We start from the raw sequence: 20477 nt of genomic DNA on the forward strand, positions 1-20477 counted from the left end.
GTAGGAACAATTTAACACACTAGGATCCTGTCGACAGCATATAGTTTATGGCATCCACTGAAATATCATAGGCTGAGAGCAAAGAAAAATGGTGCCTAAATATTGCAAGAAGAAAGGATAATTTCCACTTACCGATCTTCTAAAACTGTAATGGTGTCATGCAAGGTTTTTTGCTGCTCTCTAAGCTGCTGGTTTTTGGTGTAATATTCATCAAGCCTCTCTGCATCCCTAAGCACAAAAAGAAGGTTGTTACTAAATAGTTTGACACATTTTTATTAACTAGAAACCATATTAACTTAACAAGAAAAAATATTACTGTGTTCTTATTCTGAATGTTATGTTAAACTTCTATTTCCCTGGAAACAGATTACTACAGCTACTAATATATAGGATATGCCATCTCTAATACAATACATATTAGTTACATGTTCACTACTTTGGCAGATATCAGAACATGAATTTCATAAATGGAAAAAAAATAATTCTTTACTGGAGAAGGAAAAAAGTGAAATGGTAGCATAGAATATAAAAATATATATGTTCTGCCAAGGAAGACTGCACTGGAAAGGGTTTTCATGCGATTTAAATTTGAGTAGTCTCCAATAAGAACTCCTATGTTTACAAAGAAGTGAGTTCCAGTGTATTTTACTGGTAATTGTGCATGGGTCTGTTGACTTAATAAAGCAGAACTGATGCTCCTCTAGAGATAGTGGTGGTTCAGAGGAAGTAAGGAAAGCAAAGTAAGATGGCCATTGCAGAGCAATTTGTACGGGGTGCTTTGTGCTTTTCCTGCATAACAGAAGAGGTCTTCCACTGAAATACGGTTAAGTTTATGGTGGTTATTTTAATTATTGTATTGTTCTTTCTTTCTTTTTGCACTACAAACAAGGTATGTACAGTGTGCATAGGAATTTGTTCATTTTTTTCAGCTAGTTCACACAAACACAAACAAATTCATCTGTCAAGTTTAAAAATGCAATTCAGCCCCCGTGTCCAAAGGTTTGCCCATTCCTAATAGATAGATATATATCTACACACACACACACACACACACATTATATATAATGTATAATATATAAACATTTCTTGGGGTTCCACAAGAAACTTCTGCTTCAAAAAGGGCTCCATGGTTGAAAAACCTTGAGAACCCCGAGATACAGGATTTAATTCAACAACAGAAGATGTCCTATTGTACATTAAACATGCCACTTATTTTTCTACTCCAAATTATTCAATGTTTCTATTCAATATTTCTTGTCAATGATATATCCGACAGAAAATAACGTAAGAAAGGATTTCAGTAGTAACAACTGCAAATATGGAAGGATAATAATCAACAAAGTAGCAGCAACACTGTATCCAAATGAACCTGAATATGTCCTAATTTTCCAGTCTCTATTCAGAAGTGGCTGTATTTTTGAAGCTTGATCTTTCAGTTTATCTGTGAATTTACTAGATTATGAAAACCACTATTTATCATCCTCAATAATAAAGGACAGATGCTTCCCCACTTGAAAGGGGTTTTCTACTAACAACTTTTTATGTAGGTGTGGTTGTGTTTGCTAAGAAAAATATCCATTTGTTTTCATGAGGGCCTTATATTTGCTAAGCGTGCAGAGGACCGCAGCTTAAATATCCTCAATAAATACTAAACAGACTGACACATTTAATTTCTAACAGAGATAAATGAGGAAGATAATAGTTTCCTCCAATTTCTGGGTTTCATAATGTTCTTAGAGGCATGGAAGCTAAGAAAATATTGTCTACTAAAGCTAAGAAGATGTGAAAATGTATCAAATCAGGAAATAAATCATGTTACACTTGCTTGGGAGTAAATCACACTAAATGTATGGAAGTGTGTTCCTCAGTTCACAGAGAGGGTCAGGCTGCATACTGCAAACTTAGGCTTACTTATTGGAAAGTGCCTCTCAATGAAAATAAGATGATTTATTACCAAAGAAACATTATTAGAATCAGTTAGTTAAAAGGACATTCACATCCTAAGAACAGCTGAAGAAAAGAAGAAAATAAATTATGAAGTCTTGCTACTGCTTGACAAAACTGATTTGGTCTTTGGCTATGAAAACTGTCTTCTAATAAATGGTCTCTGACCCTGTGTTTACAGGACCATTACCTTCACTGCTTAAGCAGAATGCAGCATAAGGGGCCCATTGTCTGGCTGGCTATCAGCTTTGAAATATTAAACCTCAGGTATTCAGGAAGAGTTGGGGGAAAACATGAACTCCTATAGAAGGCTATTGTGTCTACCATGCCATGCCTCTAGGATGATTCCAGCAAATAATAATTAAACCATTTAGCTTGGTATGTATTAACTCAGAGCAGAAAGTCATCAATAGTGCTACTTTCCCACAAACTCTATTCTAAGGATATAAGCTTTTAAAACATGGACACAGAAACAAGACCATGTTGAAATGTTATTACAAAGATTGTCATAAATATTAAATTCTAAGTGGATATTACAGTAATAGATATACAGAAAGAAATGGAAACAACCAAAGACGCTGTTTAATGATACAGATTCAATCTATGGCTATACAATACTTTGAACTGAGTTCAGTGAGATTTATATACAAACAGCACACATAACATTGCGGCTATAGCATGGAACTGCTGTATTGCCTGAGAACTCATTTAAAACAAATATTGTACTTTCAAAGAATGCTATAGATTTTTAGGGTTTTTTTGGGGTGGTACCAGAGCCTGACTGGAAAACTATACCCTGATCTTGAAGCCTTCATCCCATTTATTTATTTTTTATTTATTTTATTTTATTTATTTTATATTCCGCCCTCTCTCCCTCACCACGGGACACAGAGTGGCTATCATATGGCACAATTAGATGCTGTTCAAAAACCAACATCACATTCAAATACATAAAATCAATACACATAAATCTATAATAATAATGATCTAATAACAACAATACATGGTAAAACATTATTAAAAACTAACTATAATTAACATTCAAAAATCACTTCTGTATCACTGCCTTTTTTCACATCTATTGCACTTAATTTGGTTAATCCATTTACCCATCCTGCTTGCGAGAGCTCCCTGGAATTATATAATGGCGAGGAAAACACATTCTGCTCAGGGGCCCTAGCTTTAGGATATTTTGAAAGTAAAGTCTTGGCATTGAAAAATGATATTAGAGCTGAGCCTGGGTAGGCTCTGATACAACTTAAACAGTATCATAATGTAGCTTTAGAATTCTGAAATGCAGCTGGCAATTGAAATTTATTTAGATTTGTAAGTTAAATAATCACCAGGCTATTTAATATTTGCTAATCTTTAATAGTTGCTAACGGCGCTCCATGCAGTCATGCCGTATACAGTACTTGAGTATAAACCAACCCGAACATAAGCCAGCCGGGATCTTCACTCAAGTATAAGCCGAAGGCAGCTTTTTCAACCCTAAAAAAGGGCTGAAAAACTAGGCTTATACTCGAGTATATACAGTATTTAAAATTGGATACATACCTGCACCTTTCAGTTTTTAGTTTGGAGATCTTCAACAGTAAACCTAAAAAGCAAAGACAAAAAAACAAAGACTAAAAGTCTATTTAATCACTTTATGAACACTAAGAATTCATTTGTTGGCAGTTCTATAGAAATTAGGACTGCCAACAAATTTCAGCCAAACTTTTGTTACTGTATTGCATTTCTGAAAAAGACAAAAATTAAGAGTATATATCTATCGTTTCCTTTATTTTTCTTGAGGTTGCTGACAGCAAGATGACAAAGCAGTAAATTATGTACAACAAATGTTCTTCCAAAAAATTTAAAAATTTCCAAGATTTTAAGAAACTAAAATTAGAACACATCAAGTTTAACTACAGGCCAATGTCTGTGTACAAACATCTTGATTGTGGAACTTCCTTCAAAGCAAAGTAAGATTAGCTTTATCTTTATCAAGCTTCCTGGGGGAAGTAAAGACTATTATTTTGTCTGACTTTTGCATTTTAAAATTGGGTTTTTATCTTGTCATTTAAAAAAGATACATAGTTTATTGTACATACATTTGAAGGTGCTGTTGGGAAGGCAAGAGTTTAATAAATTCTTTTAATATATACATTTGTCTTTAGTCACAGATACACACAACCTAGAAACAGAATTGGAAGAGGCCACAAGGGCTATCCAGTCAACCACTTGCCATGTCAGCAAATGCATCAGATTTCAAACCACTGTTTGGAAACCAACACTCATGTCAAAGATAGATGTCATGTATCATAAGAGAAAGATAAAATCAGAACAGGTATGAAAACTATTTAGAAATGGGGAAGAGAGAAGCACAAAGACAGGAACAGAAATACATTATGCTTGATCATGCTGATCCACAGAGTTTTTTCCTATAATGGGACTGCTATTCAACAATATGCATAGATATCTGGAAATAAGACCCATATGAAGTACTCTGATTTAATCCTTATCCACACCCATCAGAAAAAAATGAAAATGAACAACAAGGCCCCTGTAAGAAAAAGCAATCTGTTTGGCACTGTATTTGGTATTGCAACACTATCACAAGGGGCTACTGTAGAAGGAATGTTTAAAAATGCAACACTATAATTAAATCATGCTACTTTTTCTCAATTCAGAAAGCATTAAATTTATCAGAATGTTTCAAAAAGCCTTCTGACTAAATTCACAATTAGATAATAAAACCAAAGAGACAATAGTAAATTAGTCCTTCAGTAAAACCAGTTGATTCACAACTCATTAAATATGTGCTTTTTTGTGCTTAAATCAGATTTAAATCCAGACTAAGCTGAACTGAGATCCCATAGGGTGTTTGCTGGTTAGCAGCAACATGAGAAAATCTGTTGAAGAAAAGGGTGAAAAGGAGGCTTCTCCAATTATGGTAATTGATTTTATTTCCGTCTTCTTTTTCAATAATTTTTTCTCATCCAGTTTGGTCTCAAATTGGGGTGGGGTATATTAAAAAAAAAGGAACAAACCAGCCAAGTGGAGGAGTTACAGAGGAAACTTTTTAGAATGTTTTTCATAATTTTTTCAATATCCTGAGACTTGCTCCCCCATCAATGAGCTTCATTGACATAGAGGAACGAGTAAAAAAACAGAAAGAAAATGGCATATGATTTTGCGCACAAATTTAAGTTTGCATTTTAAAAGAAAGACATGCTCACTCTTTTCCTGAGCTATATTCTATTAAAAATATGAAAACATTAAAAGATCTAAGTTGACCCTTTTTCTGAACTGTAAAGCACAGGTTATAAACAGAACATACACCAAAATACACACAACAACACTTATAGACAAGTTTTGGACATTATGCCCCTGATTATAGTTTTATACAAGATATATTTTGCTGACATTTAGAATTAAAATTCATGAGTCAGTTTTAATTCTTGTTTATAGACTTCAGAATCAAGCAAAGTCCAGACAAGTCTGTGTTTGATGTGTCTTAAAAATCACCATACCTGGTTCTACTGGAGGATCCCCACCTTCTGCAGAAATTAACTATCCCTCAGGCATGTCTTTGATGCAATTACACAGGATCTAACTTCACCAAGTATTGTGTGGGATAGACAGTAGCAAAGGTTGAGGCATGAAAAAGTCTGCCTTATGGCAAGACTGCATTGACACACCCACACCCAATCTTTACTAGGTTTATTCAGAAGCAAGCCATTTATTTCAATAGGATTTATTTCCAAGTATCATATATTTAGGCTTGTCACTCTAATATGTTTTGAAAGAACACCTATAATGTTCTATTTGTTAAAAGTTCAGAATTCTGAATTTTGGGCATTACAAAAAAATAATTAGACAGCTTATTATTTGAAAATTCAATTTGGCCACATGACAAATAGTCATTTGTTAGACTGCCAAAATCTATGCTGACAATGCCTTGGCATGTGTCCTGGCTGATGACATACTAGACACTGTAAAAAAAATTCTGAGCCAAGAGGCATAACAGTTATATTCATTTCCTTTTAAACTACAATACTAAATCTAAAAATGTAATGAAGTTAATTTATAGCCTATGGAAAGTAAAATATTTTCTGGGTATAAATCTGAAGACTGTTCTGAAGCAAATCTGAGTAAATGCCCATACTTTGTCCTTACCATTTTATACCACGATCCCTTTTTCATTTCTAGTGATGGGTCATACCCATTAAAATGCCCACCCATGCTGTGTCACAGCATATGTTAACCAGGAGGTGCTTTAATTATTGCTTGAGGTAGGGCTACATGTTCCTGCACATAAATTTGCCTCTTACAACCAAACTTCACCTGCTGTTTTATAGTCCTACCAGACAGTGACTGGAAGAAGCATTAATTTCATCAAATTGATAATATTCAGCAGTCTGTTTTCTTTTTTTCGTGTCAGGAACAACTTGAGAAACTGCAAGTCGCTTCTGGTGTGAGAATCGGCCGTCTGCAAGGACATTGCCCAAGGGACCCTTGGATGTTTGATGTTTTACCATCCTGTGGGAGGCCTCTCTCATGTCCTCTCATGGGAAGCTGTAGCTGACAGGCAGGAGCTCACCCCGCTCCCAGGATTCGAGCCACCAACCTTTCAGTCAGCAGTCCTGCCGGCACAAGGGTTTAACCTATTGTGCCACCAGGGGCTCCTAGTATGTTTTCTGATATAGAATTATAGAATCATAGAATAGTAGAGTTAGAAGAGACCTCATAGGCCATCCAGTCCAACCCCCCGCCAAGAAGCAGGAAATCGCATTCATAGCATGCCCGACAGATGGCCATCCAGCCTCTGTTTAAAAGCCTCCAAAGAAGGAGCCTCCACCACAGTCCGGGGGAGAGAGTTCCACTGCCGAACAGCCCTCACAGTGAGGAAGTTCTTCCTGATGTTCAGGTGGAATCTCCTTTCCTGTAGTTTGAAGCCAAACTAAATTAAGACAACTAGGTGCCTGTGTTGTAATCCCTGTCCACTGTATCACAATATTCGTTAGGATTGTTAGCATCTTTGAACAGGCATTGGGTAATTCTCTCTGTATACTGTAGTGGTTTTCAACCTGGGCCCTCAAATGTTTTTGGCCTACAACTCCCAGAAATCCCAGTCAGTTTACCAGCTGTTAGGATTTCTGGGAGTTGAAGGCCAAAAACATCTGGGAACCCCAGTTTGAAAGCCCCTGGTATACAGAATGTATGGCACATTCTGCTTCTGTTGTGTGCAAGTCATATAGATCAATTTCTAAGATGAACTCTTTGATATGGAGAAATAACTAAAACTGTAATACAGTAGAATGAATTTCTGAATTAAACTGAATAATCGTGTTCTGTGGGATTAGCTCCATTAGGATCTCCAACACAGGTATCACTATTCTGCGGTTCTGTTGCAGTCTTCAAAATCCAAGTACAGTAGAGTCTCACTTATCCAATATAAACGGGCCGGCAGAATATTGGATAAGCGAATATGTTGGATAATAAGGAGAGATTAAGAAAAAGCCCATTAAATATCAAAATAGGTTATGATTTTACAAATTAAGCACCAAAACATGTTATACAACAAATTTGACAGAAAAAGTAGTTCAATACGCAGTAATGCTATGTAGTAATTACTGTATTTAAGAATTTAGCACCAAAATATCACGATATATTGAAAACATTGACTACAAAAATGCGTTGGATAATCCAGAACGTTGGATAAGCGAGTGTTGGATAAGTGAGACTCTACTGTATTACCATCTACTGTAGTTTATGTAGGACCCACATTTTAAGCCCCTTGCCTAAACTTGTTTCTATTTCATGTGCTACATTGTATTTTAATGGTATCCTAATGGCAAAATCCCTCCCTCCCTTCTTCCAAATTGTATTGTTCTACCAGCAAGTATCTGGCAATAGAGCGCAGAGATGCTTTCAAACAATGCTCATTTTTGTCTTTTTCATTTTTTATGCAGAATTGTCAATGCATTTAAGAGCTTGTGGTAAACAGTTACTGAAATAAACCAGAGTAGAGTACTTCTAACTGCAATAATGTTGACTACTCCAAGACCTTTTAAAACTTGAATTTCCACCTATGTGACTAAGTTTTCCAAAACCATCAAAGCACATTCATTTGGAATTACAATATACAGCCAGGGACCACATGATGTCAACTTATTATGTTTTCATCACATGTTTGTTGAATATACAATGGACAAAAGTCAGCTGATGAGAAGCTAATATGCTGGATTTGTTTAATAAACATACAATATTAATACCTTCAGCCTCAGCTACATAAATAGTTCAAGAATGTTGAAGACACATAAACAAATCAGTACAACTTCTTCAGTGGCATGGTAGTATGCTATTTCTTTAAAAAATATTTATGTGCATCTCTCTGGCCAACTAATTCAGTAATAGCTGAGAAATTGCTATTATTAACGCTGTTCCATAATACATTGATCAATATTAACAGTGTTACCTGTTACTTCTTTATCATGACATTCCTTTAACTTGGACCACAATTCCTTGAAGCAGTCAGAAGTAGGTTCTGCAGAGTTAGGACTTTCACAGCTTCCTCCAGAAGCACTCATTTTGTCTTTCTGTTTCAAACTTTTCACTTGATTTTCTGTAGTTATGTTTGCCACTCTGTTAGGTTTACATTATAGTTGTGAAGGTTTTTCTTTTAAACAACTGAATTCCTAGAAAACAAATTGCAATATGATTTTAAATGGTGGATGAAACATCATATTGCCTGTTTTGTTACTTTTTTGTTTCAACAAAAATGTCACAGCTCACTGTAACCACTTTCCTGAAAGATTTAAAACAGTTTTAAACAAACATTTACTACTATTACTACTATTATTAATATGCCACTTATGAATTCATACTCGGCCTGGGATTTAAGGAGGCAGAAAGTTCAGTAAAACCAAAACGAATTAAAGCGGTAAGCTATATATATATGAGAGCTGGCATGGTGTAGTGGTTTTAACATTGGATTATGATTCTAAATGCAAAGGTTTGAGTACTTGCTTGGTCTTGGAAGCCCAGTGGGTGACCTTGACCAAGTCGCCTTCTCTCAGCAACTTAGAGGGCAAAAAAATGAATTCCCTCTGAATAAATCACGCCAAGAAACCTTTTTGGTAGGGTTGCTTTATAGGCAAATAGGTCTGAAACAATCTGAAAGCACACAACAACAAAAATAACAAACATTGTCAGATCTCTGTATCTACAAATTCTACATCCACCGATTCAGCTATCCAGAGTTTGAAAATACTTACAGACCCCCTAAAAGCAAACTTCAATTTCGGCATTTTATGTAAGGGGCATGCACGTTACTATGCTATTGTATATAATGGGACTTGAGCAGCCACAGATGATGGTATCTATGGGGGGTCCTGACCAAACACCAAAGGATACCAACAATACACATGATTTGTATATGCGTGCATTGGTTTTGAAAACAATCTACAACTAAAATCAGTAAAAATTAACATGAAGAAAACAAAATATACCATTAAAAGCTCATTGTAGTTGATGGCCAAAAGCCTGTTGGTATAGTATTTGCAAGGAATTAACTAAAGATTGTTAATGATATGCTTTCTACCATCACATAGAATTCTTGTGTCTTTAAGAAATTCCAGAGACTGAATGCCTATAATGGCTACTCTGAAGTTCCACTGAATTTGATGGGACTTTATTCTGTGCATGTATGGTGCCACAACACTTAGCTTAGTTTTGCACATTAATATCACTGCAACAGAAAAAGTTTCAAAAAATGATTTTAAATGAACTCCTCCAGCCAAAGGAATTCATTTAAAATCACTATTGGCAAATAGGCAGCTCTCCAGATATAACAAAAAATGTCATTTTTGATGTTCTGCTTCAAGAAGTTTTCAATGAAAACAAAACTATTTCAAAAAGAGAGAGAAGACAGAAAGTGTCAGTGTGACAGGAAGTTGTCATATCTTCAGAAAACACAGAGCAACCCTTCAGATAAAACACAGAGGGGGGAAAGAACAGCATTTTCAAAAGCCTGAAGCGCCTTTGTTTGTTTTCTGTGTACGGGTGAAGGAGCGAGTTGTGCAGTAGGGATTTTTGCTAATACTTGTGATTTTGTTCAGTAGTATTAACTGTTAGTAAAGTTTGTTTGATTTGGTATTGTATTCTAAAGGAGGATGAGCATCAGGTTCCAGGAGAAAAGGGTGCTCTCTCTGCTCCTTGCTCTTATTTAGTTGAGAGATGATGGTCAGTGGCCAAACAGCAAAAAGGGAACACTTTCTACCCCCACTCACCCCTTTTAAGGTAGGCTATATGCCAGTATTGTGGTTATCTTGAATAGTGTGTAGAGATACTCAGACAATTATTTTTTGGGTAGGGCACATCCCAGTATTGTGGTTATCAAAAATAGTTGGGAGAGAGTGGGAAGGAAATTACTTTTTTAGGTAGAGTAAATGGCAGTAATTTGGTTATATCATATAATTAATTGGGTGGGGGAAGAGTATGAGGGAAATTATTTTTAGATATGACATATGCAAATATTGTGGTTGTCCATTGTGTTGCAGTATTATAGGGGACAGGAATTATATTTAAGGCATGATAAATGCCAGTCTCGTTTAGCTGGGTGGGATGAGAAGGAAAGAAAGGGTATATGCTAGTATTATGCTTATCTCATATTACTTTTTAGGTAGGGCATAGTTCAGCATTGTGGTGATTCATACAGTTTTGGAGAAAGGAATTCCTTTTAAGGTATGCCAGTATTCTGATTATCTCATATAGTTTTTTTGGGATAAGAATTACTTGTAAGGTATGATATATACCTGTGGATATATAATACACTCTGGTAATTAACCATATAGTTTTGGGGATAAGAATTAGCATATTTTAAAGACACAATATATGCCAGTATTGTGATTATCTCATACAGATTGGTAATTACACAATGTAACAAATTTGAAAAAATTTCTGTTTCTGGTTTGAAAGTGTTAAAGGTAAAGGTTTTCCGCTGACGTTAAGTCCAGTCATGACCGACTCTGGGGGTTGGTGCTCATCTCCATTTCTAAGCCGAAGAGCCGGCATTGTCCATAGACACCTCCAAGGTCATGTGGCCGGCATGACTGCATGGAGCACCGTTACCTTCTCGCCGGAGCGGTACCTATTGATCTACTCACATTTGCATGTTTTCGAACTGCTAGCTTGGCAGGAGCTGGGGCTAACAGCGGGCGCTCATTCCGCTCCTGGGATTTGAACCTGGCACCTTTTGGTCCGCATGTTCAGCTGCTCAGAGCTTTAACGCACTGTGCCACCAGGGGCCCTGAAAGTGTTACTTCCTGTTTAATTGTGCAGTACTTACTTTGAAAGTAGTTATTGTACTCAAGAAACTTCATTTTTTGTGCCACAAACTATGCTGAATTGGTTGAGACTCTATGAGATAGTCACTGAAAAACTAGAGCAAAATGTGATGCAGGGTAATGCCCCACAAAAACAAAGTTATCTCATATAGTCGTGTAATTATTCATATAGTTTTGGGGATGGGAATTACATTTAAGGCAGTATATTGTTGTTGTCGTTATTATAATATTATAATATTTATGCCTCACTTTATCTCTCCTGCAGGAGACTCAAAGCGGCTTGATATAAAAGCATTAGTGTGTGTGTATATATACAGTAGAGTCTCACTTATCCAAGCTAAACGGGCTGGCAGAAGCTTGGATAAGCGAATATCTTGGATAATAAGGAGGGATTAAGGAAAAGCCTATTAAACATCAAATTAGGTTATGATTTTACAAATTAAGCACCAAAACATCATGTTATACAACAAATTTGACAGAAAAAGTAGTTCAATACGCAGTCATGTTAGGTTGTAATTACGTATTTACGAATTTAGCACCAAAATATCATGATATATTGATAACATTGATTACAAAAATGTGTTGGATAATCCAGAACATTGGATAAGCGAATGTTGGATAAGTGAAACTCTATGGTATCTGCTTTGAACTGGGGGCCCTTCCACACAGCCATATAACCCAGAATATCAAGGCAGAAAATCCCACAATATCTTATTTGATCTGAGGCCACACTGCCATATATTCCAGTTCAAAGCATAAAATGTGGGATTTTATTCAGCTGTGTGGAAGAAGCCTGGGTTATCTGAGTCAACACATCTGAGAGCCACAATACTGGCATATATCTGTCATAAAAGTAATTCCCATTCCCAAAACTATATTGATAACTACCACACTGTATGAGATATCCACAATACATACATACGCACACACACATATACAGTAGACTCTCACTTATCCAAGCCTCTGGATTATCCAAACCATTTTTGTAGTCAATGTTATCAATATATCATGATATTTTGGTGCTAAATTCGTAAATACGTAATTACAACCTAACATGACTGCGTATTGAACTACTTTTTCTGTCAAATTTGTTGTATAACATGATGTTTTGGTGCTTAATTTGTAAAATCATAACCTAATTTGATGTTTAATAGGCTTTTCCTTAATCCCTCCTTATTATTATTATTATTATTATTATTTTCAATACATTGTGATATTTTGGTGCTAAATTTGTAAATACAGTCATTACTACATAGCATTACTGCATATTGAACTACTTTTTCTGTCATATTTGTTTTATAACATGATGTTTGGGTGCTTAATTTGTAAAACCATAACCTAATTTGATGTTTAATAGGCTTTTCCTTAATCCCTCCTTATTATCCAACATATTCGCTTATCCAACATTCTGCCGGTCCGTTTATGTTGGATAAGTGAGACTACTGTATTTTTGGTTGGATATGTGCCATTATTATAAATGAAGTAACACAGTCACTTTCTGTTACTATCATGCTCCAGAATATATCACACTGCATATTTTTGTTTTCACAAAGCTTTCTAAAGCTGCTGCGAACCTCTAATCAAGCAGAATTGCTTGGTTTTCTGTTGTGTTGGCAGTTTTGGTAATTACATATTAGATATATCAAGGTTATCATTAATATGGTTTGGGTTGTGCATGTACAGTAGTCTCACTTATCCAACGTTCTGGATTATCCAACGCATTTTTGTAGTAAATGTTTTCCATACATCGTGATATTTTGGTGCTAAATTCGTAAATACAGTAATTACTACATAGCATTGCTGTGTATTGAACTACTTTTTCTGTCAAATTTGTTGTTAAACATGATGTTTTGGTGCTTAACTTGTAAAGTCATAACCTAATTTGATGTTTAATAGGTTTTTCCTTAATTCCGGCCCGTTTATGTTGGATAAGTGAGACTCTACTGTATTTGTAAACCAATATGTTGGATAAGTGAGACTACTGTATTGTGGGATTTCCTACCTTGATATTCTGGATTATATGGCTGTGTGGAAAGGCCGACCACTGCTCAACTGAGGGCCCTCCCACACGGCCATATAACCCAGAATATCAAGGCAGATTAATCCACAAATATCTGCTTTGAACTGGATTATCTGAGTTCACACTGCCATATAATCCAGCTCAATGTGGATTTGATACAAGCTGTGTGGAAGGGGCCTTAGAAAAGCTTAGGCTCCTAACTTCTTCCCATTCAAGTCTCCCACATCCCTTTGAATCCTGAGCAGTAATATTGTGTGTTTCTGTGGAAGCGCCTGAGGGGAAAAGCCCGCCAGAGAAAGGAACTGAGAGAGAAAGAAAGAGGGAAGGCGCGTCATTACCTGAGTCATTTCGAAGAGGTTTATGCTGGCGTTGCCAAAATAAAGAGAAACGGTGTATACATCTGCAGGGGAGAGGGAGGGACCTTTTTTCGCCCCCTCGACCGATAAATACAAGGCTCCCCTTCCCTCTCCCCTGCTGCCTCTGAATGGAGAAAAAGCAGCCTTTTTTGGCGGGAGGGATGTGATGTGCCCCTTGTGGCCGGAGGCTTTATAGGCCATGACAGAAGGAGGCCTCCTTTTCCTTCCTCTCTTCTCTCTCTCTTCCTGCCTTGGGATGGTCAAAGTGACCACCACGCATGCGCAAAGTGCTTTCTGTCCCTTAACAATGTTGCCATCCCGTTTTTTAGAAGTACAGTAGAGTCTCACTTATCCAAGCTAAACGGACCGGCAGAAGCTTGGATAAGCGAATATCTTGGATAATAAGGAGGCATTAAGGAAAAGCCTATTAAACATCAAATTAGGTTATGATTTTACAAATGAAGCACCAAAACATCATGTTATACAACAAATTTGACAGAAAAAGTAGTTCAATACGCAGTCATGTTATGTTGTAATTACAGTAGAGTCTCACTTATCCAACACTTGCTTATCCAACGTTCTGGATTATCCAACGCATTTTTGTAGTCAATGTTTTCAATATATCGTGATATTTTGGTGCTAAATTCATAAATACAGTAATTACTACATAGCATTACTGCGTATTGAACTACTTTTTCTACCAAATTTGTTGTCTAACATGATGTTTTGGTGCTTCATTTGTAAAATCATAACCTAATTTGATGTTTAATAGGCTTTTCCTTAATGCCTCCTTATTATCCAACATATTCGCTTATCCAACATTCTGCCGGCCCATTTATGTTGGATAAGTGAGACTCTACTGTATTTACGAATTTAGCACCAAAATATCACAATATATTGATAACATTGACTACAAAAATTGCTTGAATAATCCAGGGGCTTGGGTAAGCGAGGCTTGGATAAGTGAGACTCTACTGTACTGTACTAAAGTTTTTTTAATGTATTTATTTACTTATTTATCCAAAAATGTTTAAAGGTGTCTTTTAATCCACAATGCAGTGCGCATGAGCTCTTAGGTCTGTCTTTTAAAAATATTTAATGCGTTTTAACAGGCTATTTTTTAAATCTAAGTATCTTAACGGTGTTGTAATGGAGAGAACTAATAATAATAGTAACAACAACAGCAAATGTGGACAATTTCAACAGAAAGGAGGAAATCATGAAAATGAATAAAATCTGGCTACCAGTATTTTAAAAACCCTCTAAAATCAGGTAAGTAAAAGGTAAAGGTTTCCCCTGACGTTAAGTCCAGTCATGTCTGACTCTGGGGGTTGGTGCTCATCTCCATTTCTAAGCCGAAGAGCCAGCATTGTCCGTAGACACCTCCCAGGTCATGTGGCCGGCATGACTGCATGGACAGTACAGTAAATAAAGAATAACACTCAGAAAACGGGAATTCCAGACAGGAAAAAAAAATCAAATCCCTAACAGAGGATTCCCCCAGGCAGAAAGCAGCCAGGCTTTGAAGCTGCAAGGCTATTTAATGCTAACCAAGGTGGCCAGTTGCAACAGTCAGATTTGCCTCCAAAAGAGAAGAGTTATTTCCCCCACCCTGGACCTTCCACAGATATAAAAACCTCACATGCCTAGTTTCCAACAGACCTCCCAACCTCTGAGGATACCTGCCATAGATATGGGAGAAACATCAGGAGAGAATGCTTCCGGAACATGGCCATACAGCCCAGAAACCTCACAGCAACCTAGTGATTCTGGCCATGAAAGCCTCTGACAACACAACAGCAATTGCTATTATTATTATTATTATTATTATTATTATTATTATTATTATTATTATTATTATTCCCATCTCACTATTATGAAGAAGCCTAAAAGTTTCATGAATTTGAATTTGGCTGCACTCGCACTACACAATTAAAGCAGTTTGACAGCACTTTATTGCCACAGCTCAAGGTTATGGGATTTGTAGTTTTGTGGGTGACTTACCATTCCCTATCCTGAAGGGCTCTGGTGCCACAACAAACTACAAAACCCATAGATCTGAGCCAAGGCTGTGAAATTGCTATAATCCTGCAGTGTGAATGGTCTCCACAGGCGCATCACTGTAGAATTAACACAGTTTGATACCACTTTAGCTGCCCTGGCTCAATACTATGGAATCACAGACATTGTAGTTTTGCAAAGTCTTTAGCCTTCTCTGCCCAAGAGTGCTAGTGCCTCGCCATATTGCAACTCCCAATTTTCCATCGCATGGAGCCCTGGCAGTTGAAGTGACGTCAAACTGCATTAATTTTACAGTGTAGATGCAACCTAGGTTTCTTTCAGAGTCATGGGATCCACATCTGGAAATGCTCTCTCCTTCTGATAGGTGCAAAACATGTTTTAGGTGGCTTCCTTAGACCTTGCACGTACATGGTAATATCCAACACCCCAAATATCATTTTATTTTATTGATTTCATTTCATTCCTATCTTTCTCTGAATGAGGTGGCACACAATGCCTTAAAAACAACATGCAATTAAAAAACCACCTTAATGTAAAAGTTAATATACAATTAAACTAAATTTGATTCAAAACCCAAGTTAAAACAGCATTAAAAGATTTTTTTAAATGTAATAAAATTAAAACACTGCACCTCCTCCCCATTAAAAACTCTGCATGGTGTCATCAAATACCTTCTGATGTTTTAAAAAAATACTAGCCTCTTTATATCCTCACACATATGCAAAGGAGGGAAGACAGCCTGCTATAGAAGATCCTGCTGACTGGAAGGTTGGCAGCTCAAGTCCGGGTCGGAGTGAGCTCCCCCCATCAGCCCAGATTCTGCTCACCTACCAGTTAGAAAACAACAATGTAAGTAGATGAATAGGTACCGCTTTGGCGGGGAGGTAAAAGGCACCCTGAAAAACATGCCGACATAAATCCAACCAGGAAAGAAGTCCATGGACAACAGGCTCCTCAACATGGAAAATTAAATGACAGCACCTCCCCATGGCCGAGTCGGGCACAGCCAGATGCTGGACATGAAAAGAGGGAAGCCTTGCCTCTGTTTATGTCTGTCTCTGTCAATTGTATAACTGCATTGAATGTTTGTCATATATGTACCTGTAATCCGCTCTGAGTCCCCTCAGGGAGATAGAGCGAAATATAAATGAAGTATATTATTATATTATTATAAAACTGTCCAAAATGGGCACAGAATGTGTCAGTTGGCCCACTCTTTTGCTTACAGATCATATTTGTGTATTTTAAGTGCCTCTGAAGAATGATAGTACAGGCAGTCTCCAAATTGCAAACATCCAACTTATAAATGACTCATAGTTAGGAACAGCGGTGAAACAGCAGAAGTGAGAGAAAGCTACCCCTTGGAAGGGAAATTCACTCTGAAAGTGTTATAATGCGGGAAAGGTGTCTCCACTGAAGCTTTATCACCAATCCTTGTTTCCATAACAAGCCTAATTTTTCAAAATCTAATTATCACAGGGACATAAAGTAAGGCGAAATCTTCTGAACAGGGGCACAGACAGCAAATCAAACACCATAGGGGTGTTAAACCTTCTCTATGCTATTCAAAGCCTGTGCATATGTGTGTATTTTTGGCTGGAGTTACACTTAAAAATGTACCTGTTCCGACTTACATTCAAATTGAACTTAAGATCAAACCCATAGAACCCTGTTCATAGCTTGGGGACTGCCTATATTTCGAAGCATTGAGCCAAGAAAGTCCTCATTTTTTTTGTTAATTTGTCAGATTTTCTAATGAAAATCTGACAGATTATATTTTTCTCTGACATATGAATATGTTTTCTCTGACTTATTCATTCCGAAATCAGTATGCCATTCAGCAAAACATTCCAAGGCTTGTAATAAAACCAAATGCTCCTGACACTTTCGTCACTTGTCTAAAACGAACAAAGGTCCACACCTAAACCATAAAACTGTGGGAAAAGGGCTAGTGTCACAATTGAAATATGCCCATGATCTCATGGACAAATTTTGATACCGCCCTTAAATATTCTACTGATTGCACTACATCACCAAAAAGATATCTTACTTATCTATAATTCTATACGTTTATATACCGGTTATAGTTCTTATTGTCATTGTTATTGTGAAGATAGATTTAAAGTGACCTGCCCAAGTCCCATTATACATGATGGTACGTAAAATGGTATACTGGATATAAAATGGTTTGCTTTTTGAATTCTTTAAAAAGCATATTTTCAATTCATGGATGATTGAATCCATGGATACAGAACATATATCCATGGTTATCGAAGGCCAATAACTGTATTTGCTAAGTGAGTTACAAAACTCTTGAACTGCAAGTATAATGAGTCCCAGGGGCCCTTCCACAGAGTCATATAACCCAGAATTTCAAGACACAAAATCTCACAATATCTGCTTTGAACTGGGTTAAATCTCATTGAGATCAGTCCTGTGTACAGGGTTTGAGTATTAGACAGTGGTTAACACAAATCTGCTCCAGGAGTATTGTTACAACCCCTGGATCACAAGCTAAACTGGACCAATATCCCAATCCCTGGAAGGAGATAATTGTAACATTGGAGAAAGAGTAACATAGTGACAGCTTATCAGTTTTGCGGAGGGTCAGGGACAATTGTATGTACTGCTGCTACTGTCTTAGGTTCCTCCCATAGCAGAAGTGTGTGTGTATATTTGAATAGAATGGGTGCCGCCACCAGAGAGTTGTCATATCATCTGCTTTTTAAACACAAACACGACAGAGGTGTTTTCTATTTCTTATCCCTGGGCTGGTAATCCCAGGAAATGGGCAGTACTATAAAGAGCAGAAAATGCTCATTGGAACTGCAACAAGAATTATGCAATTGCACTTTAACTAGACTACACTCCTAGGAATGGTCATTAATCCTGATTCCACATATAATGTTAAAACCATGAAAAGGAAAGGAAACTTATGGGAATACCTGAATCAGTGCTATATACACCACATGCTTTTCTAGCTCCACGTTTCTCAAATTAAGGGAAATTATTTAAAGGTTTCTGGTAAGAAAATCTGAACAGCTATTTTTAGCCAGAGTAGCCGTAGTGGACTAAGTCGGCATATAAATGCGGGAAGGGACAGATGTAAATGCGGGAAGGGACAGATGTGTCATGCCTATAGAACACATGAATACTAAAATATAACATATGATGATGCAGACTTAAGTCTATGAAAATACATGCCATCAACTTATTTCTCCCAGTCTCAACAGTGCTGATGAAGGTACACTTTGAACCATGTATTATCTAAGATGAGTAGGGAAAATATGTCTTTGAAATATTGTTGGACTTCAGTTCCCATCAACCTTAGCTAGCATTGCCTATGTTGAGGGATTATGGAAGTTGCAGTCCAAGGTCATCTGTCAGATATACATTTTCCAGTCCTGCCTCTAAAAGAATGGGTTTTTTCTTTACTATTCTTGTTTGTATGCGACCTAGATAAAGTTATACTTTTAAGCTTTAAATTTTGTAAATGGCACATACATATGATCGTTTTAAAAAGATAGCTGTAAAAGGTAATAAATTAGACAACTTATAATTTGCTTCCTTTTAATAGCACTCAGAATGGGCTGCCTCAGGCCACCATTTCATTCTGCTTCATCAGGGAGTTGGTTTCACTGAATTAGCATTCCCTTTGATTTAGCATTAAATTAGCACTCATGGATGATCATTTTAATTAAGTACTATATGCAAAGTGCAATTGCTTCATCAATATTACAGGAACAGAGACTACAGAACAATCTAAGGTGCTCCCTGAGGGACCATGGCATCTGACATAAGTGCCACTCCTGTGGCAGAGAAGGTCTGCCAGCTCATTGACTCTTCTCTCTGAACCACAGCCCTTCAATCTGCTGAGCAAATGGATACAAACATGTGTTAGTAGCAGAGAACAGCATTGAGCCTTCAGAGAAGGCCATAAATCCACAGGACCCAAAGCCCCAAACACATCCAGAATATTAGTCAGCCATAACTAAACTATTTCTGAAGTTAGCTTAGCTAATATCTTCCCATTGCAGTCAACTTGTGGAGGGCAAAAAAAGGAAAAAAATATCTTTCCTGAATGCATCATGCTTGCTGGGTTTTTAATGTGACAGATGCTCCATAATAGAATCTCCTCCTTTATAGGATCTCACTGCCTGGCTGGGATTCTATGTTAACTTATTTTAAAGTAAGATACTGTTTAAATGCATTGGGCCTTACTTCTGAGTTGACATGCATAGGTCATGCTGTGGACTGTAGATAATAGATTGCAATATAATGCAAATTAAAAGCATGCCATCATAAAAGGTTAGTTGAGGATGGCATATAATATACTTTCTGTTGAGGTGGGTAAGTGTACAAGCAGTCCCCACATTTTGTATTTGTTGGGCCCTGGGTATAAAAAATTCCACTTATCCCCCAGCAACAAATTGCTCTGTAGTGGAATATAGAGGGTATTTCTACCACCTTTGGCGCTATAGTGGATCTCTCACAAATTTGCAAATAATTTCAATTTTTAAAAAAATCTCAGCATGACTAAAATGCTTTCTAGGGTTCAGAAAAACTCCAGAACGTATCTCTGTGTCCTCTACAGAGCTTTAGAGGCAAAAAATTGTGTTTTTCATGAGATCAGGTATGGCAGGGGTATGTCTCTCCAAGGCATCCTGGAGGGCTAATGTGGCCTTCTTGACTTCTAAAGTTGTCTACTCCTGCTTTACATACAAAATTAGTTGCCAGCACTATGGAACAGTGCAAAAGCAAAATCATCTTGGCATAGGAGTGTCTTCCTTTTGTTTGTAG

General features: G+C 36.9%; 1 protein-coding gene across 6 annotated transcripts in view; it reads right to left on the bottom strand.

Moving 5' to 3' along the window:
* Window positions 1-20477, bottom strand: part of rbbp8 (RB binding protein 8, endonuclease) — an 82064-nt gene that overhangs the window by 38760 nt on the left and 22827 nt on the right. For 2 of the 6 annotated variants that reach the window (XM_062980453.1, XM_062980450.1), the window contains exons 3-5: window positions 8411-8630; window positions 3502-3544; window positions 133-228 (exon numbers count right to left, since the gene is read on the bottom strand). In XM_062980453.1, coding sequence (XP_062836523.1) covers window positions 133-228; window positions 3502-3544; window positions 8411-8522 — 251 coding nt within the window. In that variant the 5' untranslated portion in view covers window positions 8523-8630. Of the gene's footprint in view, window positions 1-132; window positions 229-3501; window positions 3545-8410; window positions 8631-8957; window positions 9109-13637; window positions 13891-20477 lie in introns of those variants that run through there. The other 4 variants (XM_062980452.1, XM_062980451.1, XM_062980449.1 and 1 more) reach the window with 4 other exon arrangements.

The sequence above is a fragment of the Anolis carolinensis genome, chromosome 4, assembly GCF_035594765.1.
Source record: "Anolis carolinensis isolate JA03-04 chromosome 4, rAnoCar3.1.pri, whole genome shotgun sequence".
Lineage (NCBI taxonomy): Eukaryota > Metazoa > Chordata > Lepidosauria > Squamata > Dactyloidae > Anolis > Anolis carolinensis.